At 36.7% G+C, this 24,383-nt stretch overlaps 1 protein-coding gene across 6 annotated transcripts in view; it reads right to left on the bottom strand.

Moving 5' to 3' along the window:
* ATOSA (atos homolog A) overlaps positions 1–24,383 on the bottom strand; it is an 88,295-nt gene that overhangs the window by 17,712 nt on the left and 46,200 nt on the right. For all 6 annotated transcript variants that reach the window (XM_053670176.1, XM_053670175.1, XM_053670178.1 and 3 more), the window contains 4 exons: positions 5,949–6,133; positions 4,831–5,033; positions 4,397–4,522; positions 1,827–3,672 (listed from right to left, as the gene is read on the bottom strand). In XM_053670176.1, the coding sequence (XP_053526151.1) occupies positions 1,827–3,672; positions 4,397–4,522; positions 4,831–5,033; positions 5,949–6,133 (2,360 nt within the window). The remainder of the gene's footprint in view (positions 1–1,826; positions 3,673–4,396; positions 4,523–4,830; positions 5,034–5,948; positions 6,134–24,383) is intronic.

The raw sequence follows: 24,383 nt of genomic DNA, 5'->3' as shown, positions 1-24,383 counted from the left end.
AGCCTTATTTCTAATATGCACTGAGGTATTACATCCTTGGTAGTAAAGTTAATGATCTGTATCTATATTTCTACACCCTCCCCCCACATACACACATGTACACAGAAAACACTAAGTTTTTTCTCAGATGCTGAATAAACTCTAATATTCTAAAGGAAGTATGTTCAAATATTTTATCAACATATGGTCATATACTCAAATTCTAGCATCTAGTAAGCTAATAGTTGATTCTTTTCATTTGTGAAGAAACAAGTACTGACAGGCAGAAAAAAATGGCATATTCTAAAATACAAAACTGTGGCAATGTCAAGGGGCATTCTCAGAGGATGTAATTTGGAGGGGCATGATACAGCAATATAATAAACAAATTTTTTTCTAAATATATTTTTAAATTATTTATGTATTTATCTTTAGAGGGGAAGGGATGGAGAGAGGGAGATAAATATCAATGTATGGTTGCCTCTTGTGTGTCCCCTGCTGGGAACTGGCCTGCAACCCAGGCATGTGCCCTGATTGGGAACTGAACTGTGATCCTTTGGTTCACAAACCCGTGGCTCAATCCACTGACCTAGACCGGCCAGGGCTAAATATAAATTTTAAAATATATCTAATGTTGTCATAGTACCATATTTTTGAAGTGACAACAGGAAATAGGCTAATTCTTTAAAATGCAGACAGGTTTATCCCCAAAGATCATAAATTTAAAAACACCACATAAATAAAAATCAGAAAAGTCTAATCTGGATCCTGGCTCTACCATTTACTAGCTTTGTGACCCTGGGCAAGTTACTAAAAGTCTCTGGGCCTATGGTCTTCCTTTGTAAACTGGAGTTAATAACAGAACATAACACCGCATCATGAAATAGAAAGATTAAGTAAGCCAACGTGGGTAGAACACTCTGAAAAGTGCCCAGGCAAAACAGTAAATACTGTATAACTAAATATTTAATAAGTGCATGAATAAAATGAATCCTAGTATCTTGAAAAATACCATGGCCAATGTAAGCCTCCCTATTAGGTTCCAGAAAGGATAATGAAAACTGATATTCTTAAGGCCAGTGTGAGTTTTTTAACAATTATAGTATTAAGAATTAGAAATTACCATTTGGTAAAATTCATATGTTAGAGAGATGAGATCTTCTGTTAAAAAATATAAATTAGAAACCCAGTACAATTTAAAAAATCTACTATCAAAACAAATATAGGTAACAAAGAAGACAAACTAAGGTCATTCAGGTATGACTCAAGGCATTGCCTGAGGGAGTAGGGGGTGCTGTCTGGAGGGGGGCAGAAGGGTAAATCTGGACAGCTGTAATAGCATAATTAATAAAATATAATTTAAAAAATTAAAATTAAGGAGTCTCGGGTTTTTAGAAGTTATGTGACTTATTTAGGGTCACTCAAGGACCAAACTGTGAAGTCAAGACTAGAACCCCGGTATTTTGACCAACAGCCTAGTGATTTCACTATATTCCTAAAATCCTTAGCTGAGCTGTGGCATAACACAATGGGTCCACTGCCAGAACAACTAATAAATAATACATTAAGTTAAAATAAATTTTGTTTCTGACTGATTTACTCTCCAGCAACTGTTCACAAAATTGAAATGAACAACAAATGGTAATAGGAAGAATTTACCTAGCATCTGCTCTTAAGCGAGTGGTTATCTGCAAGGATATTAATACTAGTTCAACAGCAGTTTTATTATTTCTGACTATATGTTATATAAATAATGAACACCTGGGGCCTTAATAACTAGACCTCTTATAAATAAAATTCAAACCATAATAGATATTTAAGAATTATATTTGAAATATATTACCTACCAACACCTCTGGATTTTTCAGTCGTTCACACGGAGACAAATAGTCTTTTATACTCTCTCTCTGACAACAGTTTTGAAATTTTCCATCAGTTGGATCTTCCTTCTTATCCTGCTCATTTTTCAATTGGTCTGGCTTTTTGCATTTGAAAGCTTCATTATCTTTATTGAGATAATTTTCTATACTATTAAGTTGCATATTTTGCTCACATCTTGTAGGCCTTTTTGAGTCATTATGTGAACACTTGTTTTCATGTTTTTTCAAATATCCAGACATTTCCAATGTAGTAATTTTTATTTTTGAGTCATTAGTTTTAGAATTATCAGATTGGTGATTGTTAAAAAATTCTGGATTACAATTTTCAGGTGTTTTTGTTTTTTCTTTAAACTTATCTGTGCAAATCTGTTTGTCAATACTGTTGCCATTTGAATACCGTTTATCATTTCCATTGCTAATTTCATGCTCCCTAAATTGACACTCAGAAAGAGTATTTTTCAATCTGATTGTCAAATCTAAGTTATCTTCTTTGCAATGAGACATATTTGAGGGAGCCAATAAACTACTGGCTCTGTTCGGTATGCCTTGAAATGTACTTTGGATGACTTCACTAGGATTGTCCTGATGCAGATTTCTTCTTATTTGAGGTTTCAAAGAGGACTTGACTTTACTATCGCATTTAAAAGGACTAAAAGATTTAGTAGGTATTAAGTTTTCCCCTTCATTGCAGTCTTCTAACAAGGAAACTTTTGTATTAGAAATGGAAACAGAGGTGTCACCCTTGTTCTTCTTCAATAAATTTTTGTCCTCATATGAACTCCTAAACACTTTAGAAGGAACCAAAGTAGAGTCACGCATGTTGAATGACTGCGAGGGCACACGGGGTGCCGTTGGATCAATATGCTCCAAGTGATGAGCAATCCTTGCAATAACATCTTGCCGCTCCTGGAGTAGTGAGCCTATTAAAGGGTTAGTCTCACCAACAGACCGATGAGAATAAAAACCATTAGAAGTACAAGTTTCATTTCGGGGAATTTCTGGTTTTACTTGGATTTTCCCCTCATTGGTATCTTCTGAGGAAGTAAGCTCTGGACTGTCAAATGAAATACAGAAAGTTTCTTTGAATTTTCTCACATTTTCATTTTCTTGTGAAATTCGAAGTTTTGAATTTAGTGAACTAGCATCTTGAGTGTTAAATGCATGTCCAGAAACATGTGAATTGCTTGGATCACAATGAATCAAATGCTGAGCAATTCTTGCAATAACATCTTGTCGATCCTGAATTAAAGAGTCTATTAAAGGATTAGTCTCACCAACTGACTGCCAGGAACTCTGATGACCACAAACACTGGAATCAATCACTGAAAATGACTTTAAAGTTCTCACTGATGTTTCATGTGACTTTTTATCTCCTATACCGCTGAAGCCCAGAATATTGGCTTGACAAGTTCCATAGTCTGATTGTCTGCCAGTGCTTGGATATAGTTTGCCATTTTTGACAGCTGCAGTATATTCTGGAGGTGTGCCATTTTTTGCATGCAGTACACTTTCAGGTGCCATGGTCCAAGTTGGTTTGCTACACAGACGCTGTAAACTGTTTGTACTACACTGCTCTGCTTCGTTAGAATTGCGGTGCTGATGAGCCTTAAGTTCATGTTCTTGAACTCTCTTCTCATAAAGGCCAATATTACTGTGAATACTACACGTCAAAACTGGGTAATTAGATTGTCTGGGCAAGGACTGAACGCTGACTTTCAAGGCCACATTGTGAGAAACATTGGGAACAGGAAACACATGTTCAATTGGTGTCTGTGAAAAATTCCACTGTAGGTCTACATCAGCAGCACTGATTCTAGAATAATAGAGAAAAATATGGAATCAGTGGGTCATAATATATGTATCATTATATTAAAAAATTTTAAAGTCATATACTCATCTTTGTTTGCATGAATTACTAATGAGGTTTTACTTTTAGCTATGTTGTCATGCAAATTATTCTGATAAAAATCAACATAAGAAGTATAGCAGAGTATGATCTTCTTAAGAATACTAGACCAAGCACTAAAGCTCAAGAAAATTATAATTTCAAAGTATCTGTCAAAACAGAAAAAAAGGACTTTGTATTTACCACTAAATAAATGGATTTAGCAAATTTTACTGTGGGAGGTGATTAAGAAATAACTCTATCTCATGGTCACCTACCTAAAGAGACAACTCAGCAGTTTGTATGTTTATAGTTATCAAAATGCCAAAAATTAAGTCTTCCATTATGGAAATTGAGCAGCCCAAAAAGTTTTTCTACTTTATTTATAATGGCAGCACTAAGTCCATTGTTGGTTCTATAAAGTAAGCATATAAGTTCCCTGAAAAGTATTCCACACCAAATTTAATCTATGAAACTAAATTCATACTTACTCACATCTATGTTTTTCTAACTTGTTTTGAGAAAAATGTCAGTAAATTTTATCTTCTTATATTTAGAAATGAAGGAAATATGTAATACTTAAAAGGTAAAATGTCATTCTGTAGCTAACCAATGTAGCTGAGTACATGGCCCTTTTTGTGCCTACACATACCTATAAAGAATATTCCGTGGAATAGCACCGTGAGAAACACTCAGCCAAGCACTTAATTGAGAAAAAAACACAAATGAGCGGACAGCCAATAGAAGAGTCTTCTCTTCAATAAATCGATCACCATTCCTAAGTAAACAAAAACAAACACACAAAAAAGACAGAAAGAAAAAATCACGTAAATACCAGAATGTACAAAATGTCTGAATTTTAGAAAGACAGAAGCTAGAATGAATGTATCACTCAGGATGCCTAATTTCAAGAGTGTAGGAGTGGATTTACCAGTGTCGCTTAAAGTTATTATTAGTACTAAATATCTAGGTTTTACTACATAAATAGAGGGATTCTGAAATAGGATATATTTTTAAATAATTTATAAAAAGTTGTGGAAAACCTGATTTACCAAGAAGAACTTCAAACTCAGTTTTACAACTTACTGTCGAGGAACTGGCTCCAATACCCATCTTTCTAATAGTAATGCATCTTGCTTAATTGCGGGATCGTTGAGGTCAATCCCATCTGTGGAGGGCCCATCGTCGCTGTAACAGCAGTCTGGCAGGAGCATCACTTCTACCATGATTGGAAGGTTTTTCTTCCACAACAGCGCGACCTCAGACCTGGTTCGTCTGGCTTGGCGACACTTAGAGAAAATGAATATAAGCAAAATGTCTTAATAACCCCCACGATTTTATATTTTAATTTGAAAATTATAATGATAAAGCACACATCTGTATGAGAAATGAGTCATCAGTTGTAGAACTTGCTTAGACTTCTCCATTTATGAGTAGGTTTCCTCATTAAACAATGAATTCACAGTAGTAGGCTTGTGAGTGTGAGGATTAGTACTGAACAACATTTACGATGCAAACTTTCTTGGGCGGTTATCTTTGCTGTATCGCATGCAAGGTGGCCCAGCCTTGCCTAGTTTGTTAATTACATTATCATTATAAAGGAGATTCATGCTAAGTGAAGACCAAAATATTAAAAACCCATTTTCATTAAATGCTCACTATATACAAGATTTTTAAAGTTTTAGACTATATTTAAGAAACTGAGAGACGTATCCTTACAGCAAATTATACACTACTTACCAAAATAGTTTTAACAGTATTTTATACAAAGACATTAAGATGATAACAAAAAATGTATCTTTAAAAGGAATACAGAGGGAAATTGGTTAATGTGGGGAAAATAATTATTAACATCAATCTATTAAACAGGAACATAGAGTCGATGATCCAGGGCTGAGATTCGAAAAATAAAAAAAGGTGAATCACAGCAGCAAATATAATCTTAAATCTGGTGTGTGAGAAGGCAGGTACCAAACTGGCTGCCGAAAGCCTGGTAATCAGCAAAACTATCTACTGTGCCTTCAAGAGTCTCGTTTTAGAGTCAAGGTTATTGGCTATGGTTCAGAATGAGGATTTTTCTTTATGGTTGAGACTTATTTTATACTTAAATGTGGGCATTATAATTGCAGTGTAACAAAGGTGATGACAGAATTTATGTAATTTATATAAAAGATAAATAAAAAGCATTCAACACATAATCTTACCTGGGCCAGCTTGTCACTACATTCATGTTTGGTAGTTACTGGGTAACAGGACTGCGCTGGAGGGCAATGGAAGCTTTCTGAGCGACCTTTTACAGAACATTCGGGTGTTCGCCCTTCTGTTATTAACAAGGCCAAAGAGATCAAGAACTCCTCTGCATCATATTCAAAGTATTCATCTAGTGTATCTGGTATTAAAAAACACAAAAAGAAAGAAGAGCCTTCACTTCAATGTACTCTTGATAAGAACTCGTCTTTTGTGTCTAAAGTAACTGTCACATATTCAAGTATATTCACTAACAAAGAGTGAAAAGAGAATAAAATTGAGACAATTAAAATATGATAAACTCTTCATTCAAAAGGTACCACAGAGTCAGGTGATGATGAATAATACAACATCCCAGTTAAGATAAAGCTGGTAAAAATTATGGCATAAATTGGTTTTATGTAAACTTCGGTTAAAATACTGAAGATTAAAAAATATATTTTTTAATTCTATAAATAATTGTATGTTTACAGGTCAAGTACAACAATTTTCACACACAAAAGTTCACCAATAGCCAAAGCTCAAAATGTTTTATGTCATATTTTTAGCTAAGATGTTTTATTTTTATTATTGTAATAAATACCAGAAAAAGATACAGATCCAAATTGTATGTTTCTCCCTTCTCCCTTCCTTGACTAGTTCCTTGTTCTTGCAGCTCCAATTCTATAACGTGGCCATTCATAGCCTTTCCTATACAGTAGTAACAGTTTCAGAGCGAGAAATGCTATAATTATCCAGCAGGAGATGCAGGCCTAAACTACAACATATGAATTGTGATTTTTTAATACTATGTAGTTCCAAGCAATCTAACCTGCAGATATTTTCACATATTTGTAGTAGTTTTTAAATTTCTCACAGGTGCTGTAATTTTTTTAAAGTTTATTTTAAAAAATTTTAACCTGCCTCAATTTTAACAGGTTGAGCATGCATACACATATACACACTAAATTCAATTTGTTGTGCAATTCAATCAAGCAACACGTTTTTAAAAAATCCTCATCCAAGGATATGTTTATTGATTTTAGGGAGAGAGAAAGGGTGGGGGAAGGAGAGAGAGAGATAGAGTGAGCAAAAGAGGGAGAGAGATGGAGACATCGATGTAAAAGAAACACCTATCAGTTGCCAGGACAGGGGACACACCAGGATTGGGGATTGAACCTGGAACTGAGGTGTGTGCCCCAACCAGGAATTACATTCACAACCCTTTGGTGTACAGGATGATGCTCCAACCAAGCCACCCAGCCCAGGCGAAGCAACACATACTTCAAGTACCTACCACATTGTACTAGGTCATAGGGGCACAAAAAGTTATACTTTACATAGCTCCTCATCTCAAAGGCTTTATGATTCAGAGATGATATTTAAACAAATAGAACACTGCAACATTTAATATATTCCAAAGAAATTTAGGTAACAGTGGTAAAATTTTGCAAAAGAGGTAGTTGCTGAGCAGAACCATGAGAGAGAAAGTGCAACCTGAGTGGAAAATTTGTATAGAGAAAATGCGGAAAAGGCAGGACTAGAGCTGGACTGTAAATAGCCTTGAAAATCATCTTGAAGAATGCCTACTTGGAGAAGGTCTATCAGGAAAAGAATGAGCCTTGAAAGCCTACTTTTTGGAAAAGTTTCCATGCATTGACCATCTGTAACACATAAAATAAAAGCTAACAGTAACACTGTCGAAGGCATTGCCAGTTTTAAGTACTTTCTATACAATAACTTCATTTTGTCTTTGGAATAGCTCTAGAAGGTGAGAACTACCACCACCATTTTACAGAAAACTGAAGCACAGAGAGGTTAAGCAACCTGTGCAAGATCACTGAGCTAAGAAGTAGCAAAGTTGGAATTTTAACCTATACAGTCTGGCTCCAGAATCTGGGCTCTTAACCACCCCATACATGTCTTCTTTCATTGTAGCTATAAATTTTGCTTTTGCATGCTTTAATCTTATGTTTGTAAAATATAAATAATATATATTCAACATATATATATATAATAATATACTTTGGAATATTTGTGGTATAGAATTACAACATTTTTTGGACTGTAAGATGCACTTTCCCTCAAATTTGGGAGAGGAAGGGGGTGTGACTTATAGGCCAAATATAGCTTTACATTTACATTGGTGAAATATTGTGTTATTTATGTTCTTAAATATTTTACCACATTTTTTGCTTTAAAATTTTTTCCCCTATTTTCCTCTAAAACCAAGGTGCATCTTATGGTCCAAAAAATATGGGTAGTTTCCAGAAATAGCACCCTAATTTATAATAATGTGCCAATGAGGGAATAAAAAGAGGTCTCAACTTTCAACTCTCCTCCAGGAACCAATGAGGCCATAAATCAAGGGATTCCTGTGTTCTCCTGGGAATCACTGAATTAATCATGATGTCCTTCAGAGCGGAGCAAAAGATGTAAAAAAGGATTCCACTCAGTTTCTTTCTCTGGTGGTCCTGCAGGTTTTCAGGTCTAGCTCCGGCTTGCCATGGGCTACGTGGCATGATTTCAGCTCCTGGGATATTTCTATCCTGTTCCTCCCCTCAGTTTGTGGGATAACCCCACGGAAGACCAGTGGCTCCTGACCTATGGAACGCTGAGTGATGCCGAGTTGTTAGCTACTCTGTGTGAGTGCTATGGATGAATGGCCCACCGTCTAAGTAATGTCTCATTCACATGCAACTTAAAAAAAAACAAAAAACGCCCCATGGTATTTCTTCTGCTGAGAAAAAAACAACCAGGTCAGATTAGGAAGCAGGGAAAGGCACATAAAAAAAGGAGTATGAGAGAGTGTTTTTGTTGTCTGTGGGGCTATCAGGACCCTATCACTTGTTATCCTTATACCTGCAGAACTATTAATTCATCTCCAAAAGCCTAGCAGGAATGGCTTACTTATATCCTAGGAATCAAGTTTAAACAGATAAAAACTGAACTGTTATGAAAAAAGCACTTTTGCCCTGGCTGGTGTGACTTGGTAGGGTGTCACTCCGCAAACTGAAAGGTTACAGGTTTGATTCCCAGTTAGGGAACATGCCTGGGTTGCAGGATTCATCCCCTGTTGGGGTGTGTGCAAGAGGCAACAGATACATGTTTTTCTCCCTCTCTTCCTTCTTCCCTTTTCCTCTTTCTAGAATCAATAAGAGAAAAATAAAAAGAAAAGATAAAACACTTTTGAATAATATAACACCTGACTAAAATTTGGTTGCTTTGCTCATTACTCAGGTAGTAAAACTAAAAGAACTCTAAAATCAGGATCTGAGATACTTACTGAACTTAGCCAGAGTAGTGAATACTTAAATAAAAATTGGAAATAAAGATTAGAGATGACAGTAGTTATCTATTAGTTATGCACGTAAGTTACAATAAGCATTTCAAGGAACAGTATGAATTATACAATGGTATTATAAAACACATAAAACACTACTTAAGTGCCTGTGACTATGTGATAAGAAGCTTATTTGCCAGAAAAAAATTGTGGGTGTCTGAATTTTAATAAATGAAAGTACTAAACACCATAGTCATTAGAAAAGTTTCACAGTTAAAATTTTGATAATGTCAACTCTAAAACACTTAAGAGCAGAGTTTACTGTAGTCAAGAATATGAATAGCAACTGGGAAATATGTCATGCAAATTCAATAGATATAACTTGATATTTTGATACATACCTTACTCCAGAAATAAGTTACAGTTTTAGCGTCTCTGAGAACACATTACTTTTACTAAAACAAAAAATGTTTCAAATCTAGACAAATGTTGCAGGGCTTAGCTACTTAGTTATACATTTTACAACAGATAAATTATTCAGTGTAAAACACAACAGTGAAGAAAACAAAGAGTGTTATAAATTTTCACAGGCTGTGAAAGACAGAGCATTGAAGACTGGGAATTAATCAATCAAAACATAGTTTCAGAGTGCCTCTTCCTCTAAGACCTCCGTGAGATTGTGCTTACAGCAGTTTGACTGGGAGCCATGACTGGATTTGCTGGGGTTTTTTTTAGTGGCATGCTCTTCTGGCTCTGGAGTTTAGCCATATTCTTAAAGTTCCCCATTTTTTCTGTCCAACAGAAAAGATGAACAATTTGGTCACTGGAAAAACTTCAAACAACCAGAGTGATCCACAGATGAAATGACTAACTTGGGAAGTCAATTCTTCATTGTGGGCGTTCAAGGACAGGCTGATAAACAATTGCCAGGGGTGTCACTGAAGGGATTTTAAATATTTATATAAGTTTTAAAAATTGGAATAAGCTTAAATGTCCAATAATATGGCACTGGCTAAATATGTGTGGTAAGGTTATCTCTCAAATAATGATATAAATCTATTAGATATCTATAACGTAAGTGAAAACACAAGGTTTTATAACAATGTTACATCATGCATTTTGTGGAATCATATACACGCACAGAAAGATATAAATACAGCAGAATATTATCAGTCCCATAAAGCAAACACAAACTAAATTTTAAATAAATTACTATTCTCAGACTAGGATTAGATAAATAAGGCCTATCCACTGGAAAAAACCATGTAAATAAGAGTATTACATAGTGTCGTATATTTTAATTAATTAGAGTTATTGTTTTGCAGAGCCCCTACTAGGTAAGCCATAGTTTGGTTATTTAATACAGGAATTTGTGGCCTTCCTCTGTCTTCTTTCAGCCTGTGGAGGCCTGCTGGGCACAGACCTTCTCCAACAACAAGTATGTCTGGAAGGCTGTGCTCCGAGGCCATTTTTGCTGGCTATAAAGTGGTCTCCAGAAACAGAGGGAGCACATGGCTCTTCTTAAAACTGAAGGTGTCTAATGCTCAAAATGAAACTGAGTTCTGTCTAGGCAAGAGATGTGCTTATGTGTACGAGGCAAAGAACAACACGCTTGGTGGCAAACAAAACCAGAATCACCTGGGGGGAGGTAAGTGTGCTCATGGAAACAGTGGCAGGGTCCATGCTAAACTACAAAACAACCTTCCTGCTAAGGCCATTGGACACAGAATCTGTGTAATGATGTACCCTTCAAGGATCTACTTATTGAAATGTAAATAAATAGAAGTAGATTTGTCAAATTGTAAAAAAAAAAGGAATTTGTGAAGACACACACATGGTGAATAGCATACTGGTTCTAGTGTTAAAAACTTTTGTTTTGAAACACTTTTTCCCCTTTCTTCTTAAAAACGGATTTTTTAAAAAATTAGGTAAAAACCAGAATTTCATACTGATGAGAGACATATATGGATAGATTGGAGAATAAGCATCAAGAATTAGCAGAAGAGGTTATGCTCAAAGAACTGAACTCTCAGTTGACTTAAATCAGTATATAGATATCAAGACTTCATTTATTCAACAAGTATTTATTACACACCTACTGAGTGCCAGGCACTTTCCTAGACACTAAAACTTGAAGCTTCTATTCTAGTGGTAGCAGAGAAAAACAATAACAAATTAATAAGAAAAATATCAAGTGGTGTTAAGTGCTATGCCATAACTGTAAAAAAGGGTGTCGTGAGAATGATTGTACAAATGCTTTATATCAAGTGTTCAGAGAAGGCTTTTCTGAGCAGATATCATTTAGGCTGAGGTGTGAACAAGAAGCTAGTCATTCAAAAATTAGGGGAGAGAGCATTCTGAGCAGAAGACATAAGGTGAGAATGAATGGGTAATGTCTCTGGAACTAAAAGAAGGTTGCGCGAAGCTGGAATGGCAGTGGGAGAGAGGAAAACTGGCTGGAGATGAAGTTTAGAATGGTGGCCAGGGACTAGATTATGTAAGGTCTTGAAGCTAGGACAAGGGTTTAGATTTTATCCTAAATGCCATGGGAGGCCATTTCTCTAAATAACTAGAAGAATGATAAAACGATTACCTCAGCTATGTTGATAATAAAACAGGAAAAAGAATCAAAGTAGATAGGTATACTAACTAATTAGGTTATTGTAATTCTGCAGGGTTGGGGGTATAGTTTTGGGAACTGCTGGTATTTGGAGAGTATTTAGAGTCAACAGTTACCAAGAGGAATTGTAGGGAACTCATGACAGAGCCCTGGGGCACTCCAACAAGCAATCTTGTAGATGATGAACCACTAAAAGGAACTGTTAAGCATAGTATCTTGAAATACACAAGAAAAAAATGTTTTAAGGAGGGCATGGTTAATGATATGAAACACTGGTGATGTTTAGTAAAACATACAGTAGTCACTGGATTTGACAATAAGGAAGTCATTGGTGACCTTGACAATAGCGATCTCATTAGATGGTGATGATGGGAGATTGGACAGATGTCCATTATTGTCAATTATAGTGAATCGTCAATTATTCTGAAGGGTATAGATGATAAATACAAAAGCCTACTTTTCCTAGTCCTGTCTTAACATAATGGCTATTCATGGATCACAATAGCTCTTTCTATAAAAGCAAGATAAGTGTTAAATATGCAATATCATCACTCATACAAAATTGTCTCCAAACTTCAAAACAGAAGAAAACAAGTTCCCTTCTAAGTCTACTTCTAAGTCTACGGGAGAGGGGCAGGAGATTCTCCCTCTTTATGACCCTGAATGCAGTCACTAAATGTTACTAATGTGCCATTTTAAATTTGTCTTGGAATTAAACACTTCCTTTTTAGTCCTGGCTGGTGTGGCTTAGTGGATGGATGGAAGACCAGCCTGCAAACAAAAAGGTCAGGGTACATGCCTGGGTTGCAGGCCAGGTCTTCAGTTGGGGGTGTGCAAGGGGCAACTAATCAATGCTATTTATCTCCCTCTCCTTCTCCCTCCCTTCCAATCTCTCTAAAAATAAATAAATAAAAAATTTAAATACTTCCTTTTAACCTCAAGATAATTACCTAGTTATGTGCTTATTCCTTCACACTTGATTGACAATCTCCTAGCTATTAAATCCAATGTAATAAACCCTTAAGCCTAACGTTAGGGCCATGGACACTATACAGAGCATTACTGCCGGATTCTGATGTGAATGCTGCCTCTTGGAATTATACAGAGGTGACATGCTTAAGACTCAACCTTCCAAATCTCAACGGTCCCTCCCTTTACTTCCTCATCTCATCTTTTACTGCTTCCCTACATGGCCCCTCTGTTTCAGTTATACTGTTCTCTATATCATAGTCTACTTGATTCCCACTTAGTACCATTGCTTGTTCTTTTTAGCTATTAAACATGGCTTCCTCCTCTTCTTTTCACCAATCCTGTGCTTTCTCAAGAGATTTCTGGACTCCCTTCTTTTTTTTTCACAAAAGAATTTTTTTCTAAATCATTACCACACTGATCTTTCACATACTTTGTACTTGTCCCCAAAACTTATGTAAGCCATCTAGGCTACGAATGGTTACTTCTTAGTGCTGGCAAACAATCTTAAGGTCATGAATTTCACCTCCACGTGGGTAAGTTTCACTCTGCTCCATGGACAGAGTGTACTGCTAACTTCAGCCAACCTTCTCCAAAACTTGGGGCACTGATCATAAATGTGCACGTGAAAAACAAAAGGACAGATCAATCTAAATTAACCATCACACTTCAGATAAAACTCAGCATGCTTACCAGCTCCCATCCATTTCTTTATGACAATATTCTCAACATTACATGGATGTATATGGGTTAAATTCTACATATATTTAAATATTTTTGGTTTCTAATCTACATGTTCCTATCTCAAAGGTATATGTAGTGTGTTTCTGTTTTGATTGAGAAAAGAACACTAGAAATCATGTAGCCTAATCTACCTTAATCCTAGATGAAGAAAACAAGACAGGAAGGCATCAGTTTTCTTGTTCAAAGCTGTATACTGTAAATTAGAGTCCAGATTTTTCCACTTCAAGTGCAACTTCATTTATAGACCATGAGAAGTCTTTAAGCAGAGAACAAAAGCCGAAGCTGACTTTAGAGACAAGTGCAAAAAATAGTGCCTATTGCTGTAAACTGTAAACTGTAGTGCACATATAAATTGTAAAGAGCAATTTATACGTGCACTATTATTTTATAAATATTAGTCATACATACATATTTTCACATACAGAATACTATCTTCAAATATAAAAAGTTGTTTGTTAAGCAACAACAAAACAAAGTGAATTTTTTATACTCCTCGGCATGCATATAAAAAAGGCAAGTGACCAGTACACAAACTTATTACAGACTCTTTTTTCTTTTTTTTAGAGATGGTTGAGGGGAGACAGAGAGAGACAGAAACACAGATTTGTTGTTCCACTTATCTATGTATTCATTAGCTGCTTCTTGTATGGGCCCTGACCAGGGGTTGAACCTGCAACCTTGGTGTATTGGGACAATGCTCTAACCAACTGAAATACCCAGGCAAAGCTCAGACTGACTTTTAAAAGCAACTTTCTGGACATGCATGTGGTTTGTTTGGAATTAACCAAATATTTCTGCTGTACATTTACATTACACAGTAACCACCAAAGCTTCCTTAATTATTTTTCTGGTATTTAAGAAATGCTTTATTGTTTGATAACCATATTGCTTAACTTCTCTTAGCTTTAGGTAAATGATCTTAATATTGCTAAGGGTTAAAAGGTTAAAATGCCACATTATAATTCATTTAAACCTGAAATTTTGAAATTTGATAACTTTCTAATAATTGTGACAGTTCTATAATGTGGCCTGAGAGAAAAATAATAGGCTTTATGATCAAGTAGATGTAAATTAAAATACTGACTGACTCCAGTCAATGAGGCAAGTTAAAATAATAATTCTTACCTTTGAGAAATTTCTGAGAAAAAAAGACTTTTTATCCTTTGATTTTTGGCATATCTTGCTAGGAATTATCAGATTAGATTTCAGTTAGTTTTTAACCTGAAATTGTAAACCAGTGTGTCAACAAGTATTTAAAAACCTCCTTACAGTTAGAAGACATTCTTGGTGAGGTTTTCATACAGAGGACCAGAATATTATAATTTAATGGAGAGCAGGATGACAGCTAGTGGGGTGGGGAGGTTAGGGGGTGGAGGGATTGAGCCAAAAGGAAAAAGGACTCATGCGACATGGACAACAGTGTGGTGATTGCTGAGGGGAGGGGGTATAAGGGGACTTCATGGTAATGGGGAAAAAATACAGTAAAGATAGAAAAAGAAATGATTGATTTCATGGGGTATTTCTGTTAGGTAGGATAGTTAGTAAACTAAGGCAGGGAGGAGGAGGGAGACATGTCTCACCCATTGACTCAGAAGTCCTGAGCACAGTCTGGTAAGATCGCTGGGCTTTCCAAACATCACAAGTACAGATAGTGAAGGAGGAGGGGAGTCCTTGAGACTCTCTGTGCTGGGAAAGGGAGCCTCAGTAGAGATTCACTAGGACAACCAGCCTTTACTAACTGAGCAAGAATACCTTTGTAGCTGTACATTATTCTCAAGGTTTAGAAGCAGGGAAAAGAAGGGGAAACCTAGGAGGTGATTAAAACATATAACCCCAGAGCCCCAGTAGTCGGCATATTCAGAGTAGCTGAGTGCCCACTTGTAGCCTTGGCTCAAGTGCACAGAACAAACTCACTAACACCTTTATTTCCTCTATACATGAGGCATTTAGACTAGCTGGGGGCCTGCCTGAGTTTCGTGCTCATATATTTTATAAATAAACTTGCTCTCTCACTTCCACTACACATGTTGTCTCTCACTTGAATTCATCTCTTGTAAGACAAGAAGTGACCCCCTGACTTGGGTTTCCCCAGTAACATTTCCTTCAGAATGTAGTTGATTCAAAGAATAAATGCCATCAAGCATAGAATCTTCCCATCTTCTGAAATGAATTATACACTACATACCTGATGGCCAAAAGTAAAAATTAAAATTCATGAATACAGATTTGAAGACAAAATTGACCTTTAATACCTATTTTGTAACTACAATAAAACACTCACTGTAGAATTCAATTTTGCTACTTCACAAAGACAGCAGTAACACCCAGTAAGTTCAATCCTGGGCAAGTTCAGGCATGTTCCTTAAATTCCTCATTTATAAAATGGCAATAATAAGTGTTAGGGGAGAAAGGAACTTTTTCCCTTTACTCAAGTTGGGCTTCTGTACATAGGGGGAGCAGGAATTTACTGCAAGCCTCATCTCCCCACCAGGGCGTAAGTGTATATTTAAGGGAAGACAGCTGACTTCTACATTCACTGATTTATGAGTTCTTCCACAAGGCTGGCTGGTTTGATTTTGGAAGTCAGTGGTCTGGACAGAATAACAAGGACCAGTCCTGGATGAAGTCGCTCAGTGGATTAAGTGCTGGCCTGCAAACCTAGCAGTGGCTGGTTCGATTCCCAGTCAGGGCACATGCCTGGGTTGTGAGCCAGGACCCCAGTAGGGGGCACATGAGAGGCAACCACACACTGATGTTTCTCTCCCTCTCTTTCCTCCCTTACCCTTTCCCTAAAATTAAATAAATAAAACCTTAAAAAAAAAAAAAGAATAACAAGGACTTGATTTAACCACACACCTTAAACCACACAAAATACAAACAACTGATTCCAGATGTTGGACAACAGGCAGTGCAGGACAGTGATCCCTGAGGTGGAAATAAAATTGGTGAGCCCTACAATTGCCCAACCTCACTGCCTAGAATAAGTTTCCAGGCTGAAGTGTAGGGAAGGGGAAGTCAGAGCCCAGCAGTTTCTTTTGATCAAGGACAAAAAAAAATTAAGGGCAGGGGAGGTGGAGGGTGGCTAGAGTCACAAGGCAGAGTATCAGAGAGAAGAGAGTGGTGCACGAAAAGAGAAGACTGGAGAAACTGAGAAGTAGTAAAAGAAAAAAAAATTGCCAACTAGAATTCCTTAAAAAAAAAAAAAACAAGCAAAATGATTTTTTTCGACACAGAAAAACTGAAATAAATTTATCACCAAGAATGTTAAAGGAAGTCCTATCAGAAGGAAAATAATACCATTTAGGAATCTAGAGCTACACAAAGAGCACTGGAAATCATAAACATATAGGCAAATATAAAATAAACTATTCTTGGTTTTTAAATCACTTTTAAAAAATTGACTATTTAAAGGAAAAATAATAGCAATGTATCGTGTGATTTTATAAATGTAGATGTAAAATGCATGATAACAACAGCATAAAGATCAAGAGGGTAAATGAAAGTATATCATAGTAAGGTTTTTACACCTTTCCACAAAGTGGTATAATATGCTTGAAGGTATAATTGTCACAAGTTAAGGATGATTATTGTGTCCCTTAAAGTAATTAGTAAAAAATGAAAGCCCCCACACAAACCTAGTCATAATAAGTTAACACTTCTTAGTGAGATAAAAAATGAAATTTGCCCTGGCTGGTGTAGCTCAGTGGATTGAGCGCGGACCTGCGAACCAGACAATCGCGGTTCGATTCCCAGTCAGGGCACATGCCTGGGTTGCACACCAGTTCCCTGCAGGCCAGTTCCCAGCAGGGGATGCACGAAAGGCAACCATACATTGATGCTTCTCTCCCTCTCTCCTTCCCTTCCCCTCTAAAGATAAATAAATAAAATATTAAAAAAAAAAAGAAATTAAAAAAAAAGTCAATCCAAAATAGAACTGAAAAAGGAACAAGGACCAGATGGGACAAACAAAGCAAATAATAAGATGAGAGATTTAATTTCATCCACATCGATAATAACCTTCAATGTGAATGGTCTAATTAAAAGCAGAGATTATCAGAATGGATTAAAAAGCAAGACACAACTATATTATCACCTATATGAGCCCACTTTAAATATAAAGACACAAAGAGGCTGAAAGTTAAAGATTGGAAACATATCCCATGCTAACATTAATTAAAAGAAAGCTGGAGTAGCTGTATCAGATAAAATAGTATCAGATGAAATAGATTCCAAAGGAGAGCAAATAACATTGCAAGTGATAATTATTTCTTAATAATGAGGCTGATCCACCCAGAGAGCTTAACAGCCCTATACATTTGTGTGCCTAGTAAAATAGCTTCAAAATATGTAAAGTAAAAACTGATAGAACTGTAAAGAGAAACAGAATTAAATTTGTTTCTCCTTATAAAAATCCATAATTTTACTTGGAGATTTCAACACTCCCCTTTTCAATAATCAATAGAACATGTAACAGAAAATCAGTAAGAATATAAAGCTTGAAACATACCATTAACCTGACCTAACTGGCATCTTCACTCACCAAAAGCAAAATACGCACAACACATTTACCAAGATACTCCATACTCTAGGTCATAAAACAGGTCTCAATAAATTTAAAAGGATTTAAATTATCCAAAGTGTGTTCTCCAACCACAGTGGAATTAAATTAGAAGTCACTGAGAGAAAGACATCTGGAAAATGCCTAAATACTTGGAAAGTAAATGACCAGTGTGAATTTAATAGTCATTGGACCATCTCTTTCTAGAATGAGTTTACCAAGTGCTACAGACTGAATCGTGTCCCCCCTAAAATTCATGTTGAATTCCCAACCCCCAATGACTATATTTGGAGACAGGGCTTTTTGGAGGTAATTTGGGTGAAATGAGGTCATAGGGTGAGGTCCTAATTTGATAGAATTGGTGGCCTTACAGGAAGAGAAAGAGATCCTTCTCCCTCTCTCTCCAGGCATACAACACTCAGGAAAGACCGTGTAAACACACAGCAAGAAGGGAACTGTCTGCAAGCCAGGAAGAGAATCCATACCAGAAACCAAATTGGATGGCATCCTATTCATGAACTTCCTAGTCTCTGTAAGTGTAAGAAAAAAATTTTCCGTTTATTAAGCCACCCAGTCTACGGTATTTTGTTATAGCAACACCAAAGCTAAAAGACAGAAATTTGGCTCCATATTTCCTGTCCCTTCCTGAAACTCAAAGGAGGCAATCTTGCACTTAGCTCCAAATTTCTGGATAAGGCATGTTGCAACTTGTGCCTAGAGCCTACACGTTCTCAATTCATCAAAGGAGTGAAAATAACAGACATAAATGGGTTTCTAAAAGCCTTACACTTGGGGGATTATAGGGTACATGCCCAGTTTAATAAAGTGATCATTTATTTCTTATTCTATTATCAATCCTGTGTGTGCATAATTCCAGTTGGAACCTCAGAGGGAGAAATGGTGACTAGTACCATAAATCCCTAGCAATTATAACGACTATCCAACCACCCTGCTAATTGTGATGATCAGAAGTGAGGTATGGTCAAGCACTGAATCATTACAATAGTCTTAATCAAAAGGGAAACAAAAGAAAACATTTGTTCTGTGTCACAGCTCCTTAATAAAGTCAAGGTGGGGGTAAGGGAAGAAAATTAGACAAAGACTGAGGAATAAAGGGAAAAGAAAAACAAAACTAATAATAAATACACATAGAATTCACTAAGTCTAATATTATAACCTACTCCCTCTTACTATCCATGCTCCTCCAAGCCCAAATTCCCTCCTCCTCTTGATTTCCCTGTATAGTCTAACATTACTCATGCTGAACTGCCCACGCCAAAAACTTGGCATTGAGTCCTAGAAGCTGTATCTCCTAAGTAGATCTAGCCACTTTTTTCCTCATTCTATAACCTGCACCAATATACTACAAGGTCATTTCCTGCATGGGTATTTAAAATAGCTGCCTCTGTGATTGTTCTCTGTGCATCTAATCTCTTATCCTTCCCATACATTCCTATATCCCTTGTTATAATTCTATTAAAAAATGTGGTTATTTTGTTTTATGTTCCCATAATGGTTCCCAAATGCTCACAACTTAAAGCCACAATCTAAAGCCCAAACTTTTACCTTAATAAATTTTTTTAAATGCTCACCTGAGGATATGTTTGTTTAGAGAGAAAGGAAAGCAGAGAGAGACACAAAAGAGAAATATCAATCAGTTGCCTCTTGTACGTGCCTGGACCAGGGACCGTATCCACAATGTAGGTATGTGACTTGACTGGGGACTGAACCCTCAGCCTTCTGGTATACAGGATAATACTACAAACATGTGAGTCACCAGGCCCAGGGATCAAACTTTTACTTTTTAAGTAACCAGTTTAAAAATCACTTAATAGAGGCATAAATGAAACTTCTTTTACTCATTCAGGCAGATATTTCTTATATTATTGGTATTAAAGCTAAAAACCAGAGAGCTCCTTGAAGACAGAGTCTAGCTCATTACTTCCTGTATTTTACATTATATAGACAGTCATGTCATTGCAAATAATTTTACTCCTTTCTTTCTAGTTTTTATACTTATTTTTACTTTTACTTACCTTACTGCAATGAGTAGGTATACAATGTAGTACAGAATTGGTGAGACTAAATGCCTTCTTTCTGATCTTAGGAAGAAAGTGTTCAATATTTTACCACTAAGTATGGGTTGGCCAAACAGTTAGGTTTTTTTTTTTTTCCTGAAAGATGGCTCTAGTAGTGCTTAGCTGTCTTTAACTTCATTTGGAACAATTTTGTTATGTTTTTTTGAGACAGCTGTCATATCAGCATGTGTCTTTTAAAAAATTTATCAAAATTGGTAAATTTTTATGTAGCTATTTTAATATCGAAGGTGGAAGAAGATAAACAACATTTTTGGCATGTTATGCTTTATTATTCCAAGAAAGGTAAAAATGCAACTGAAATGCAAAAAAAGATTTATGCAGTCTCTGGAGAAGGTGCTGTAACTGATCAAACATGCCAGGAGTGGTTTGTGAAGTTTCATGCTGAAGATTTCCTGTTGGACATGCTCCACAGTTGAATAGACCAGTTGAAGTTGATAGAGATCAAATGGAGACATTAATTGGTAACAATCAAGATTGTATCACATGGGAGAGAGCTGACATACTCAAAACATCCAAATCAAAAAGATTAGTGGTGGAAATGAAAAATGTGTCTTTGATAGATAGGTAAACAATGCTCACCTCCTGCACAACCACATCAAAATTACACAAAACTACAGAAAAACCATCATTCAAAACTGTCAGAAATCAAGTTGAATAGAAATGTGACAACTACAGAATTAAAGAAACCACACCCACCCAGACTGGTATAGGAGGGGCTCAGATGCAGAACAGGCTGGTCCTGCATATGGTATATAAAAATTTTTGGGAGGGATAACTTGGGAGCAAGGAGTCCCAACCCTTACAGTGCTAGGAAGATAAGTCCCCATATCTTCTGGCTGCAAAAAACAACAGAGACTTAGTCAGTAGAAGGAACTGCTAGAGTCCTAAGCAGTTCCTCTTAAAGAACCCACACATGGACTTACTCAGACTCACTCCCGCTGAACTCCAACACCGAGGTAGAGGCATGAAAGACACCAGTGACATACAGGGAGGAACTGAAGTGTCTGGCATCAAGGTGAGAGCTGGGGGACAGCTTTCTCCCACACAGAAAGGTGGGCAGAGGACACTGTCCCTTTTCTGAACCCTCTCCCCACAAAGCAACAGAGCTGCCAGGCTGGTGCCTTATCTGAGATTCCATCAATCTGGTTAACACAGTTGACCTTGCCTGGATATCCCTGAGACTCCTCCCACCCAAATAACAGGCCCATCTAAGCTGTAAATGGGATTTTTCCATATGAATGGCTGGTCTTGGCTCATGTTTCACAACTTTCTAAATCTTCTCAAAGAAGCACCAGCTGGTCTCAGTGAGCCCCTTGCCCTAGTACTTTTAGCTAAGTGGCCCCAGGTTGGACACTAGCAGCAGCCAGCACAGATTTACAACTTGGCTTTGCCTGGGAATCTCCAGGCTCACCACAAGGAGCAGCCATCTCAGATTGCTTTATAGCCCAGACAGGGTGGCTCCAGGCAAAACAGAGGTGGGAGCTGACCTTGGCCTATACCACCTGGGAAACTCAAGAGCCTGCGATCCAGTGGACAGCTACAGACCATGTAAGAGTACGACCACCCTGCTTCTGCACTGATGATACTCCACAAAGGATGGAGGTAGGTGGACTGTGGTCACAGCCAGTCTTTGCAGCTGACTGGCCTGGGTAAATCCCTCCCATTGTCCTGCCAACAGCAATCAAGGCTCAGCTACCAGAGGAAGGTGTACTCAGCCCAAACAAAGAGCACACTGCAAGTACCCAGCTTGGGTGATTAAGGGAGACTGTGCCACTGGACCCTATAGGTCACCTACTACATTAGGCCACTCTACCAAGACAGGGAATCACAGCAGCTCTACCTTATACATAGAAGCACACACAGGGCGGCTGCCAAAATGAGGAGACAAAGAAACATGGCCCGAATGAAAGACATCAAAACCTCAGAAAAATAACTAAACAAAATGGAGATAAGCAATCCATCAGATACATAGCTCAAATGCTGGTTATAAGGATGTTTTAGGAACTTAGTGAGGACCTTAATAGCGTAAAAAAAATTCAGTCAGAAATGAAGATTCACTAATTGAAATAAGGACCAATTTATAAAGGAGAATGAAAGAAGCTGAGAATCAAATCAATGATTTGGATCATAGGGAAGCAAAAAAAAAAAAAAAAAAACACCACACACACACACAAAAACCCCCCAGAAAGCTCCCCAAAATAAAAAACAAAAACCTATCAGAAGAAAAAGAAAGAAAAAGAATCCAAAAAAACAAAGATAGTATAAGGACCCCCTGGGACAACTTCATGTGCTCCAACATTCATATCACAGGGCTGCCAGAAGAGAACAAGCAAGAAATTGGATATCTATTTGAAAAAATAATGAAAGAATGTCCTAGCTTTTGTAGCTCAGTGGATTGAGCACTGGCCTGCAAACCAGGTCACTGGTTCAGTTCCCAGTCAGGGCACATGCCTGGGTTGTGGGCCAGGTCCCTGATTAGGGCCATGTAAGAAGCAATGCCTTTTAATAAAATATTTCCTCCCTAATTAGGCAAATCATGGTGATACAATTCAGGAAAGCTGATAGTTCCTTTAAAAAAATAAAAAAAGAAAAGATAATGAAAGAAACCTTCCCTAATTTGGTGAAGGAAATAGACATGCTAGTCCAGGAAGCAGAGTCCCAAACAAGATGGATACGAAAAGGCCCACTCCAAGACACATCATAATTAAAATGCCAAAGGTTAAAGATAAAGAGAAAATCTTAAAAGCACCAAGAGAAAAGCAGTTAGTTACCTATAGGGCAGTTCCTATAAGACTGTCGGCTGATTTCTCAAAAGAAACTTTTCAGGCTAGAGGGGACTGACATGAAATACTGAAAGTCATGAAAAGCAGTGACCTACAGCCAAGACTGCTCTACCCAGAATAACTTATTTAGAATTGAAGAGCAGATAAAGAGCTTCCCAGACAAGGAAAAAAAAAAAAAAAACGAAAGGAGTTCATTAACACCAAATCATTATTATATGAAATGTGAAAGGGACCTATTTAAGAAAAAAAAGATCAAAACTATGAGCGGTGAAATGGCAAAATTACGTATCTCTCAACAACTGAATCTAAAAACAAAGTAAGCACACAAGAAGAACCAAGACATAAGCATGGATATGGAAGGTTTTGATGGTTGTCGTATAGGATGGGGGTGTAGAGGAATGGGTAAAGATGTGAGGGAATTAAGAAGTAAAAAGAGGTAGTTAGAGAATAGCCACGGGGATGTAAAGTACAGTATAGGAAACGGAGTAGCCAAAGAATCCATATGCATGACCCATGGACATGAACAATGGTGTGGGCATTGCCTGGGGGAGTGCAGGGTGTCCTCTGAGGGGGTAATATGGAAAAATTGAGACAACTGTAATAGCGTCATCAAGAAAATATAACTAAAGAAAAATGTGTCTGTTATTTTATGGAAAAAAACTAAACAGACTTTTTGGCTTACACAATATAATATTAGGTGGAGATGTTTCATAGATGTCCTTTATCAGGTTGAGAAGATTTATAAGGTCATTTTGATTTTATAAATAAGTATGTAAAAGAAATCCATAAAGGAAATGCCCTCTTTTACTTAATTCAGAATGTGGCAAATTTTTAAAAAACAAAAAATCTCTGGAGAAGAGTTGCTGAAGAACAACACACTCTTTTTCACTGTATATTATTTATTTTTAGTTTAAAATAGCCATATATTAAAATATACTTACCTCCTATAAAACTCTAGAAAAGAAACTATATCCTATTCACCAATAGTGAACCTAAATATAAATCGTGAATTTTTTGTGATGATGATGTGTCCACAGAGGGTCACTGACTATAAGAGATGTACCACTGTAACCTAAGAGATGAATAGTGGGGGAGGTTGTACATCCATGGGTATAGGGAATATATGACAACTCTGTACTTTTTGCTCAATTTTGGTGTGAACTGAAAACTGCTTTTAAAAAAGTGAAGTTTATTAATTAAAATTTTTACCTTCTGTAACATGTAAGAAAAATATTGTATTTTACTTTTTGCAGACTAAAAAAATAATGAAAATAATCTATTCACTTATGCTAAAATTATATTCAATAAGTTCCCTTCAAAAAGCATGAGTTATAAAGAAACAAAACAAAAAAAGTAC

Source organism: Artibeus jamaicensis, unplaced genomic scaffold (genome assembly GCF_021234435.1).
Source record: "Artibeus jamaicensis isolate MK-2021 breed Jamaican fruit bat unplaced genomic scaffold, CSHL_Jam_final contig_548, whole genome shotgun sequence".
NCBI lineage: Eukaryota > Metazoa > Chordata > Mammalia > Chiroptera > Phyllostomidae > Artibeus > Artibeus jamaicensis.
The sequence above is the reverse complement of the archived record's forward strand: the minus strand, read 5'-3'. Positions and strand labels throughout refer to the sequence as shown.